Source organism: Osmerus eperlanus, chromosome 3 (genome assembly GCF_963692335.1).
Source record: "Osmerus eperlanus chromosome 3, fOsmEpe2.1, whole genome shotgun sequence".
Lineage (NCBI taxonomy): Eukaryota > Metazoa > Chordata > Actinopteri > Osmeriformes > Osmeridae > Osmerus > Osmerus eperlanus.
This window is the reverse complement of record NC_085020.1, coordinates 14532914-14545352: the sequence shown is the minus strand read 5'-3', so window position 1 is coordinate 14545352 and position 12439 is coordinate 14532914. Positions and strand designations below refer to the sequence as shown.

At 44.1% G+C, this 12439-nt stretch overlaps 1 protein-coding gene across 1 annotated transcript; it reads left to right on the top strand.

Annotated features, from left to right (window-relative positions):
• The first annotated feature begins 8875 nt into the window (after nt 1-8875).
• LOC134016946 (golgin subfamily A member 6-like protein 6) lies at nt 8876-11700 on the top strand. The gene is made up of 2 exons (XM_062456192.1): nt 8876-10569; nt 11590-11700. Exons 1-2 carry the CDS (start codon nt 9064-9066, stop codon nt 11698-11700), a joined length of 1617 nt encoding a protein of 538 aa, XP_062312176.1. The 5' UTR covers nt 8876-9063.
• Nucleotides 11701-12439: the final 739 nt, after the last annotated feature.

Here is a 12439-nt window from a genome sequence, read left to right as displayed (position 1 = left end):
ATCAATAACAAAAGTCAACACACAATGGACACAGGCTCTCCAGGATCGAGAGGATGCTACCAAGGCGGCACAAAGAGAACAAGAGCACAGGAAACGATTGGAACAGGAAACCAGCAACCTGGCTGTGGAACTGGAAAGAGCTAAGACACAACTAATGGAAAAGGAAATAACCCTCAAAGATGCCCTCAAAGAAAAAGAAAAGGAACAGGACCGACGGGAGCTAATGGAACAAGAAACCAGTGACCTGACTGGAGAACTGGATAGAGCTAGACAACAGCTAATGGAACAAGAAACCAGTGACCTGACTGGAGAACTGGATAGAGCTAGACAACAGCTAATGGAACAGGAAACAACCCTCAGGGATGCCCTCAAGGCGAAAGAAACTGAACAAGATATCCGGGAAACACTTCAACAGGAGAACAAGGAACTCGCTACGGAACTGGGAGACCTAAAAGAAGAAATGCAGGGGGTTCAAGAAAAGCAAAAAGGACTCAACCGCCCTCATGGAAAACACAATTAAGATGTTGGATGAAGCTAAGGAAAAAGTAGCAGACTACGACCACCTAAAAGAAGAATTGCACACTCTCTACACAAAATTCCAACACCTGGACCAAGATCTCTCACACATCACAGCTGACAGGGAGACAATGAAGGAGGAGTTACATGAAACAAAAGTGGAACTACTATCTACCATTCATAAGCTGAACAAAGCGAACGCCACAATCCAGTCCACAGAAGACCCCAACACCAACCGAAGGTGGGGAAGAGACGACAGAGAAGTAGATCGGCATTCAAGAAACCAAAACCCAAGACAGCTGCAATCACCTGAAGCACCGCTCCACTCAGAATACGAAACAAGAAGACCATATAGGGAGACATCCCCTCCCAGCCAATCTCTGTACCAAGCTGACACGAATCCACGAAGAACGAGGGGAACAGAAGATGTGGAGCAGCAGAGCAGAAGACTGGATGACCAGAAAATGGAGCTACAATTCCAACCTGAACGTCGCGGTCAAACCACCGCCCCGAACAGATGGGATGATGAGGAACTCTCAAGCCCAGCCCAACAACAGAATGCAAGGAAATCGCATGTACTGCAATCAGCAGTGTCCCTAGAGCAGCTATCAAGAATTAGCAGGAACATAGAAAGGTTTGATCCGGACAATCCCACTCAGTCCATTGAGATGTATCTAGAACAACTGAACTACAATCTGGAACGGCTGCCTACAGCTACAGACGCGGACAAGCTGTACCTGTTAAAGAACACCTCTTCCAGCTCAATCAGAGCCCTGCTTGACAGGCAACCTGCTGGAGAACGCCACAGCTATGACATGGCTTGCCGAACCCTCAAGGCTTGGCACTCAGAAAGTAAAGGCTCCTGCTGCACTACCGCCCTGCACACAAAACAAAAGGCCAACAAAAACCCAAAGACATTCTACGAGAGGCTCCGGAAAGCCTATTTCGCAACAGAAAACCAACCCGGAGGAGAAGAAACTCCCATGTTCAAGTCAGTGTTCATCAACAACCTCTCCCAATCCATAAAACCCTTCATGACGACCTTCGCGAACCAGGAAACCATGACGGCTCTGCAGCTGAGGGACATGGCATATAAATCATGGGCGAACAACAATCGATCCCAAGACTCAAATGTCCATGTGGTGGAATCAGACTCACACCTACAACTAGAAGGAAGAGAACTCCAGAGACCCTACGAACCCAGACCCGCCTGCAAGCAACCCTCCTATAATGCACTAAACCACTCAACAAGACCCGAACAATATCAAAACAATTACAACAGACAACCCGACAACAACTATGAATACAAACAACACTCCTATCACGCAAGAAACCACTCAACAAGACCCACACCGTACAAAAACGAACACAACAGCCCTGGACGACATCCGTCAGACCCAGCATGACTAGAAGGCCCCAACACGGAAAACACACCTCAAATGCTCCCCATTGGATGGAAGAAAGGGAACAGGACCCAAAAACACCACAAACCCACAAGAAGACGACCTCCAGAAACAACAACACACAAACAAGCCCCACAGTTACACACATTTCTGGGTGAGCTTTCCAGAAAAGGAAGAGCTAACCAAAGCTATGTCCCCATCACACTTGAAGATGAAGTGCCCTGCGAAGGATTGCTGGACACGGGTGCAGAAATCTGCCTGATTGCACCCACCTTGGCCGCTCAGCTAAAAGCAATAGCCAGGTCAAACAGAAGATGGATTAAAAGTGAAGATAGTGAATTCAACATCACAAGCTTCACCCAAAACAAAGCTCCAGTCACAGAGACGCTGTACTTGAAGCTAACGTTTGGGGAAATGTCCCTAATCCACCCCATCCATGTCTCACCGCTTGAGACCGAAAAGCTGCTGATTGGACACGATCTACTCAACAGACTGGAACCCCTCATTGACTTCAAACGAAACCAGATGTGGACCAACGTCGAGAAGCCCTATCCACTGCCTCACCCTGAAGTCCAAAACACAGTCTTCACAGTAGAAGGGGGGAGAGATTCCACGTCTGATCCACATCTCTCAGAAGAGGACCGAATCCATGAGTTAGATGGCCGCTCCAGACCGCCCCAGAGCTACGCCACTCACCCATCAAGACACAAGACTCAAACAAAATCAACACAACGCCATGACCGTCGGGGGCCATCAGAAACCCACCTGCGACGAGAAGCATCACAGGTCCAAAAGAAGTCATATGATGCCAACTGGATGAGAGTGCAGAAAGTAGGAAGACCTACTATGGCCACCAAGCATCCCAGAAGAAGCACCCCAGCTGCAACAAGCTGGCAAAACCCCCGGAAGAAACCATCACTACTCGCGGGGACAACAGGCCATGCACAGAGGCCTGGCCTGGCCTTATACCAGCAACCTGACCCTGTCAAATTGCTGACGAAACAAGTGCACAACAGGTGCCTTAGCCAAAATGCCTCAAAGTTCAAGAATGAATGTTCCTTTAAACCAAAAATAATAGGAAAATACTGTCATGAGACAAATATGGCTCCACCAATCTATCAAATTTTTTAATCTGTTACCAGAAAACCCAACATGAATGACCTTGAGGTACTGTCAAAATAATAGGCTACAACGCCTCATAACCAAACTACCCTGGCCCCTGACAAATGAGGTTTATGACTCCAGGAAGTCAAAGCCCACTCCCACTCCTATCATTTTATTTTATTTTAATCTTTCTCCTTTCTTTCCCTTTCCTTTTTCCTTTTATTTCCTTTCATTTTTAGGCATAGAACCTTAGCCCAGAGAAACTTAGTAATAGGACCCAAGTTAGCCCCATTGATTCCTACATTGTTTAGAGTCCACTCATGCCAATGTGTCCAGTAGAAATGCTATCGTACTGTCGTGTTTGTCTGTTCTCTGCTCTTCTTACGTGCCAACAGCCCGACGACGTCGAATCATCGGACGTTGCCAGCAGGGGGATATGTAGCACAGTCCACAGACAAAGCACGGTACCATCACACCTTCTCCTACCCCCGACAAGGAAAGGGTCTTCCCCCTTTGTCCTTCTCCCAGAGGAGAAGCTTCAAAGCTTCTGACCCAGCATGGGGTCAGATACAGAGGCCACACGGCCCACAGTATCAGACAAAGGATTTACAAGGAAGAACTTTCTTATGTGGATTTACAAACATATTCTCAAGGACTACATGGCTCATGGACACTATTTCAATGACAGTAGTTGATGTGTTATAATGTGTGTTTTTCCTATTTACTTAGAACGTTGTTTATTTGAGGTTTGATTATAACTTCCCTTCAAGTATAGTTAAGTCAGCCAATCTTGATATCAAAATGATTGTACCATACTAACCAAACCATTTACGAATGTTTTATTGTTATATTCTGAAGTTTGAGCATTCCATGGACAGTTGAAATAACGGAACTCAAAAGGTACAGCTACTTCACACCTAGGCAGATCTCAGGACGACGCCCAGGTGGGGGGAAACTGACCAATGAAAGAGGTCACCTTCACGGGGACCCCCCCCTTGTTCTTTGGAGTATAAAACCCCCAAACGTACAATCACCCCCGCTTGTTCGTAGGATTAAACTGAAGTGCTCGCTACATTTCTAAACTATTCCTCTCAACCTGCAAATTCACTGAGCGCCCGGAACTTTGGCCAAAGATTCCGTTGTTCTATTTTCGTTGGACGATAACGAAACCATTGACTCTACCCTTCTTCAAGCCGACAAAAGTAACTACGATTTGCAATATTTCTTACCTGTGACATATTGGCATGTTGTGATTAAATTGTTGATGTTTGATTGTATTTTACAAATGAGTTAGCTTAACCCTTGCTAAGTCAGTTGCCCCTGCTCGTCCATTGTTACCACAAAGGCCTACCTGTCCCTCTCTACCCCTCTCTCTCTCTCCCTTCCCCCTTTACACGCTCTACACAGCCATTGTGTTGCTCGCCCTCATTTGCATCCAGCCACTGTACTACTCTGACTAACCCATAACTTATCTGGTATTTGTTCATTATAATTACATTCTCCTAAATAAATCATTGTGTATAATATTCGCGTATCACTCACGTTATCTGATCTGCTCTACTTTCATAGAATTCACGACTTAAGATTAGACTGATTATTACGAAGGCTATTATTTAAATATTATTCAATAAGGTTTCCTCTATCCCTTTAACAATAAGAGGTGGTGCCCCAGACTTTATGATAAATTAAGTATTTCTATCTTCAAACGAGCAAACCCCGCTACAACAGGAAGTGATGAGATGATGTTGCTATGTCCGGATGAGCCTAACTTGACAAATTTGGGCTTACAGGACTCTTTTGAGGAAAATTGTTGTGTGACCTTGATACAACATTTGTTACAGATTCTTTAAGGGAAGCGCAGGCTTCTTAGAGAGGAAGAGATGACGTTTAGGAATTTATGACTGACTGATGACTGACTGATCCAAACAGAGAGTGACTATGGGGGTTTTATGGTTTTATGAATTTAGCTTTAGTAGTTTGGATTTGTGATAGGATTGTGAGGATTTGATATGATATTGCTGAGTTGAAAATATTGGACTGTATTTAACCCAGGGTGAGAATTTTGTTTTGTTTTGTTTGAGTATATTTGATAAGAATTACAGAATACAGCGGACAGATGGAGAAAGGAATGGTGGAATGGAGATTCGAACTTGGACAAATCCACAAGAAAATGCGTTTTGGAAAAAGGAAGGATATGAGAATAAAAAAATGGAGGTTGTATGGTCTGCATAAAACATTTATCTTGAGATTTTGCTAAGTTAACACATGGAAAGATCATGCCTCTACAGTTTGTGTGATATCAAGAAGAATGCATTATTTTAGCATACAAGAGGATTTGTAATGGATGCATAGTCATTTTGTTAATACTTCATATGTGGGACAAGTATTATGAGAAAAGGAATTTAAACACGATAAGCTTCACAGTTAAAGTTAGAGAAACTATTTGGGTATTGATAGATGGATTTTGTAGAGTTCAATTTTTGGAGAAGTGATACTGTTTAATGATTGTTGATGGGAAGAAGTTTTAGACTTCTCAGGGGCTCAGTGATCAAGCTTTTGTTAATTTCGATTATTTTCGATGGGATTTTTTTTCTTTGAGGTTATGTAATGATAATGGGTCACACTTGTTTATGGAAGTTATTTTGGTGTTGATAGGATTCAACATTGTGTTAATCACTTCAGTTGAATGAGAGAACAGAACTTTGAAGACTAAGTCAGACGACAAGAAGTCAGTTACCTTTAACTGACCTCTGTGAGGATGTGCTTGTTTATCACTGTGCAACCCTTTTTGGAGTCTATTTTTGTGTGAGATTCACAGGCAGGTGAAGGAGGCTATTCCTATGACTGGACCGCTGCATGATTTGATACCAGATGACTGGATCGTGGTGAAGGACCTGAAACGCCTGGTAAAACCCAAGGTGGACGGGGCCATACCAGATTCTCCTGACGACTAATCCGGCGGTTAAGATCGAGGGGAGAGCAACGTGGATACACGCTAACCATTGCAAGCGTGCACCTTGTCTGAAGACGGAAGCAGAGGATACGCGTTCTGCGTAGTACCAAGGAAATTTCCGAGCTGTACGCGAAGTGCAGTGTCGTTGAAAGTTGCCCTGAGCAATTTCATCGTCGTTTGCAATCGATTCGACTAGACTACACCGCCTGACAGAAGTTTGTCTACAAGCCAACTGAAGATGGCCACTACGGATGCACGACCATGGCATCCGTTCCGACAACCTGGACTTTGTGGTGTACGGGGTACAATGGGTTTTGTCTTGAGACTAGCATTTCTTATGTTAATGTTTGAATTATTTTTCTTAATTAACTGTTTGGGTTTATGGAATTGTAAAAAAAAAAAAAGAATTTGGAATACAGTTATAATATGTGTGTTTTATATGAGGAATGTGTTTTAAGGGAAGTCTGAAGAAGATTAATACAGTGACAGTCGATTCAACCCATTTGGTAGAGATGCCATTTGCAGTTTTATAACTAGGAGACGTGAAGTCTAAGAGACGGGAAGTCTGGGTGACCTGAGAGGGTTCTTGTCACCTGGGGAGGAAGAGACAGTTGGTCTGGAGACAATGTGGATTCAACTGTATTGTTATTGTGATCTGCTGCTCTGACCCTTCCTGTTGCATTGGGTGGGGTTAATCAAATACTTGTTTGAAGTGCCCACACAAAGGACAGTTGACCATTTGACTGGTGAACCCCTGTGGTTTTACTATCTACTGGTTTGGGGAGAGAGGCCACAATAAAGAACCGTGGGAACTAGATATGAAGTCACTGTCACTGAGCAGTGCTGACCAATCACAGAGTTCAGAAAAACCATTTGATCTAAAGTTTATATAAGGCAGGGTTTTGGGGTTGTTCTGTATCACTCTGGCGAACGACCTGTGGCTAGCACCTCCTTCGTTATGACTGATCACAAAGTACTTTGTTAAATCATGATCTGTATAAGCAAAATAAATTGTAATAAACCCACATCTCTTGACTACTCAGATCTACACAGTGCCGCTTGAATTGCCACCATTACACTAGAGAGGGTACAATTTCTGGGGAAATTGTAGGGTGTGCTTGCTTTCGTCGGTTGCACAGGGGTCCGTTTTTGAATGACATTTTTACAACTGATATTTCTGTATATTTTATATAAAAATGCATACTTATTATTTATAAAGATAACATAGATTTAAAAGCTTCTTTTTTGCTGCTCATTTACAACTGAAAATACGAGTGAAGTGTAGAATGAAATAGATGTCTTCTCATTTCCCCTGCAAGAGGCAGCCTCATCGTTGAATCAAAACGAATAAATATGGCAGACCGGTCTAAAAATTGACCTAATCTCTATGACTTAAACGTCATTTTAAGTTTTTCCCTTCTCATGATATTTTCAGGCATTTAGCCTACTCATTGCATTCATTCATTAATAAAGAACCCCCTTTGAAGATTATTCTACGACGTTACCCGGCAGTAGAAGATGGAATCGCGATTCAAACAGTACCATCTGCTAACTGAAAATATGCCCCCCAAAACGTAAATAAGCTTGACATTTATTTAGTGGAAAATCGCTCATTCATAAAAAGCTCACTGGTAGCGATCATTGTCAGTAACAACGCCAAGTGCGATATAGCCCTGTGTGGAGAAGCTGCCCCGGTAAATTGTACTACTACAGTACAGTACTAGACTACTGCTGTGTTCGTCTTGGTAGCGATTGCGTTGGTTGAATTGGATTTAACGTTCCGTTGTACGGTTTAGGCTGAAATTAATTATTTTCATGAACAGATGGACAACGTTTAGGCTGTGGCAATGAAGTTCAGGTTAGTAGTTAGATAGACTTTTGATTTAAGTAAGGGGAGTGCCGAACATGTTCTGTTGCCGTTTGACTTTCTAAACAGCTGTGTAGATGTTTTTGTAGTGTCTCGCGTAGGCTACAGCATTGCAGTGAGCTACACTGGTTTGAAACGACAGGTAATGATAATTTCACCCACAAATCGTTTACTTGTAATCTAATGTCATAATAAATCCTACAACGAAAACGTATTTGTGAGGAATGTTTATTTTAACGATTGAAAACAGATGCATCATAGACCACTGTTATGTGTTGCCCGGGCAACAGAGGCTAATGTCATGATGCTAATACTTCAGTGAAATAGTAAACTACTGTTTCCGAAAGTAGATGTACTTCCTTAATAATATCAGCTTATATTGTACATTACACATCACAATTGTGTGTCATATCACAAAGTAAAATTAGTAAATAGTTATCACCCTGGCCTCTTTGCTTGTGGCGTTTCTGCAGCTGCCTTGCAGTAAAGTAGTTAGCTTAGCTATCTCCCAGAAGTTAACGAGCTGCTAAACTAATGTTCTGCTAGAGGTAGTCACGCGAGTTTTCGTGACGTTAGTGACGTTAGTAACGTCAGTGACTGTGGCTAGCAAATTAGCCACCGTTAGCTTCACTTTTCGCCACAAAAACTTAACCTAAGCCTAAACCATGCAACGGAACGTAAATCCCAATACAAGCAACTCAATCGGTACCAAGACGAAACTTTTGACACCTAGGTTGTCTATGTAGGCCAAATATTGACTGAGTTTTAGGGGGGCAAAAAGAATAATAAAAATAATAATATATATGTGAGAGAACAAAGGTTGTGCCCTTGCCGAAGGCAAAGCACACCCAATAACCCTCAAGGATGCCCTCGAAGCAAAAGAAGGAGAACGGACACAACTGGAACAGGAAAACAACGACCTGTCTGAAGAACTGGATAGAGCTAAAACACAGCTAACGGAACAAGAAATTACCTTCGTGACCGCTCTCAGAGCAACAGGGAAAGGAGGAGACCAACAAAGACGACTGGAACGAGAAGCCAGCTGCCTGTCTGAAGAACTAGAAAGAGCTAAAGCACAGCTAATACAACAAGAAATAACCCTCAAGGATGCCCTCGAAGCGAAAGAAAGAGAACGGAGACGACTGGAACAGGAAACCAACGACCTGTCTGAAGAACTGGATAGAGCTAAAGCACAGCTAACGGAACAAGAAATTACCTTCATGACCGCTCTCAGAGCAACAGGGAAAGGAGGAGACCAACAAAGACAACTGGAACGAGAAGCCAGCTGCCTGTCTGAGGAACTGGATGGAGCTAAAGCACAGCTAATACAACAGGAAATAACCCTCAAGGATGCCCTCGAAGCAAAAGAAAGAGAACGGACACAACTGGAACAGGAAACCAACGACCTGTCTGAAGAACTAGAAAGAGCTAAAGCACAGCTAATACAACAAGAAATAACCCTCAAAGATGCCCTCGAAGCGAAAGAAATAGAACAGGACCGACGGGAACAACTGGAAAAGGAAAGCAACGAGCTGGCAGAGGAACTGGAAAACCTAAAAGAAGAAATGCAGGGGGTCCAGGAAAACAAACATAAATCAGCATCACTGCTAAGAAGGAAAATAAATGAATTAGATGAAGCTAAGGAACAACTAATAGACTACAAACACGTGATTCAGGAAAACGAAACTCTCTACACAAAAGTCTACCACCTGCACCAACATCTCACACAAACCACAGCTTTCCGGGAGACAATGAAGGAGGAGTTACAGGAAACAAAAACTGAACTACTATCTACCATTCATAAGCTGAACAAGGCGAACGCCACAATCCAGTCCACAGAAGACCCTAACACCGACCGAAGGTGGAGAAGAGACGACAGAGAAGTAGATCGGCATTCAAGAAACCAGAACCCAAGACAGCTGTACTCACCGGAACCACCCCTCCACTCCGAGTATGAAGCAAGAAGACCATACAGAAATATATCCCCTCCCAACCAATCTCCATGCCAAGCTGATACGAATCCACGAAGGATGAGGAGAACAGAAGATATGGAGCAGCTGAGCAGAAGACTGGATGACCAGAAAATGGAGCTACGAGCCCGACCTGGACGACGCGCTCAGACCACAGCCCCAAACAGATGGGATGACGATGATGAACCCTCACATTCAGCCTATCCACAAAATGCATGGGAAATGCATGACCTGCCACCAGCAGTGTCACTAGATCTGCTATTGAAAATGAGCAGGAACATAGAAAAGTTCGATCCAGACAATCCCACTCAGAGCATTGAGATGTATCTGGAACAACTGAACTTTAATTTCGAATGCCTACCTAGAGCTACAGACGCAGACAAGCTGTACATGCTGAAAATCACCTCTTCCAGCTCAATCAGAGCCCTGCTTGACATGCAACCAAATGAAGACCGCCATAGCTACGACAAGGCTTGCCAGACCCTGAAGGCGTCGCACTCAGAGACTAATGTCTCCTCCTGCACAATCGCTCTGAACACAAAACAAAAGGAGAACGAAAACCCAAGGGCATTCTATGAGAGGTTCAGGAAAGCCTATTTTGCAACAGAAAACCAACCCGGAGGAGAAGAAGATCCCATGTTCAAGTTAATGTTTATAAACAACCTCTCCCAATCCATACGACCCTTCATGATGACCTTCGCGGACCAGGAAAACATGACGGCCCTGGGAATAAGGGACATGGCATATAGATCATGGGCGAACAACAACCGAGCTCCAGACTCAAACGTCTATGCGGTGGAATCAGATTCACACCTACAACTGGAAGGAAGAGAACTCCGGAGACCCTATGAACCCAGACCCGCCTACAAGCAACATTCCTATAAAGCACGAGACCACTCAAGACCCGAACAATATCAACACGAATACAACAGGCCACACCACAACAACTCTACCCAGAAGCAGAAACCCTATCAACCAACCCACAAACCCCACGAGACCGCACCAACAAAAGGATCACTTGAAAAGGACATGAAAATCATGAAGAAAACCATGGGTGACATACTAAGAAAAATGGATGATGCAAACAGGAAGGATCCGCCAGATCCTTCTAGTCAGCATGACTAGAAGGTGACGACACGGCACACACACCTCAAGTGCTCCTCATTGGATGGGAAAAAGGAAAGATGACCCAAGAACACCATGAACCCACAAGACGACATCCTCCAGAATCAACAACACATAAACAAGCCCCACAGTTACACACATTTCTGGGTGAGCTTTCCAGAAAAGGAAGAGCTAACCGAAGCTATGTCCCCATCACACTTGAAGATGAAGTGCCCTGCGAAAAATTGCTGGACACGGGTGCAGAAATCTGCCTGATTGCACCCACCTTGGCCGCTCAGCTAAAAGGAATAGCCAGGTCAAACAGAAGATGGATTAAAAGTGAAGATAGTGAATTCAACATCACAAGCTTCACCCAAAACAAGGCTCCAGTCACAGAGACACTGTATTTGAAGCTAACATTTGGGGAAATGTCCCTAATCCACCCCATCCATGTCTCTCCGCTTGAGACCGAAAAACTGCTGATTGGACACGATCCACTCAACAGACAGGAACCCCTCATTGACTTTAAACGAAACCAGATGTGGACCCACGTCAAGAAGCCCTATCCACTGTCTCACCCTGAAGTCCAGAACACAGTCTTCACAGTGGAAGGGGGGGGACATCCCACGTCTGATCCACATCTCTCAGAAGAGGACCCGATCCATGGGTTAGATGTCCGCTCCAGACCGCCCCAGAGCTACGCCACTCACCCATCGAGACACAAGGTTCAAAGAGAATCAGCACAACGCCATGACCGTCGGCTGCCATCAGAAACCCACCTGAGACGAAAAGCATCACAGGTCCAAAAGAAGTCACATGATGCCAACTGGATGAGAGTGCAGAAAGTAGGAAAACCTACCATGGCCGACAAGCATCCCAGAAGAAGCACCCCAACTGTGACATGGTGGCACAAACCCCGGAAGAAAAGATCGCTACTCGCGGACAACAGGCCATGCAGAGGCCTGGCCTGGCCTTATACCAGCAACCTGACCCTGCCAAACTGCTGATGAAACAGGTGCACAACAGGTGCCTTGACCAAAGTGTCTCAACGTCACAAAAACAAACCTTCCTTTTAAACCAAAATAGGCAAACACCGTCACAAGACGAATATGGCTCCACTAATCTACCAATATTTTTATTTCCTAAATCTGTTACCAGAAACCCAACATGATTTACTTTGAGGTACTGTCAAAAGGAATGCCTTAGAGATACCGCCGCATAAGCCACCTTCCCTGGCCCCTGACAAATAAGACCATGACTCCGGGAAGTCAAAGCCCACTTCCACTTCTATCATTTTCATTTTAATTTTTCTCCTTTCTTTCTCTTTCCTTTTTCCTTTTATTTCCTTTCATTTTTAGGCATAGAACCTTAGCCCAGAGAAACTTAGTAATAGGACCCAAGTTAGCCCCATTGATTCCTACGTTGTTTAGAGTCCACTCATGCCAATGTGTCCAGTAGAAATGCTATCGTACTGTCATGTTTGTCTGTTCTCTGCTCTTCTTACGTGCCAACAGCCCAACAA

Coding starts and splice junctions, on each gene's coding strand:
- LOC134016946 (XM_062456192.1), top strand. CDS start 9,064: ATGACCGCTCTCAGAGCAACAGGGAAAGGAGGAGACCAACAAAGACAA. Junction 10,570..11,589: donor ACATGGCATATAGATCATGG/GCGAACAACAAC, acceptor TCCATGGGTTAG/ATGTCCGCTCCAGACCGCCC.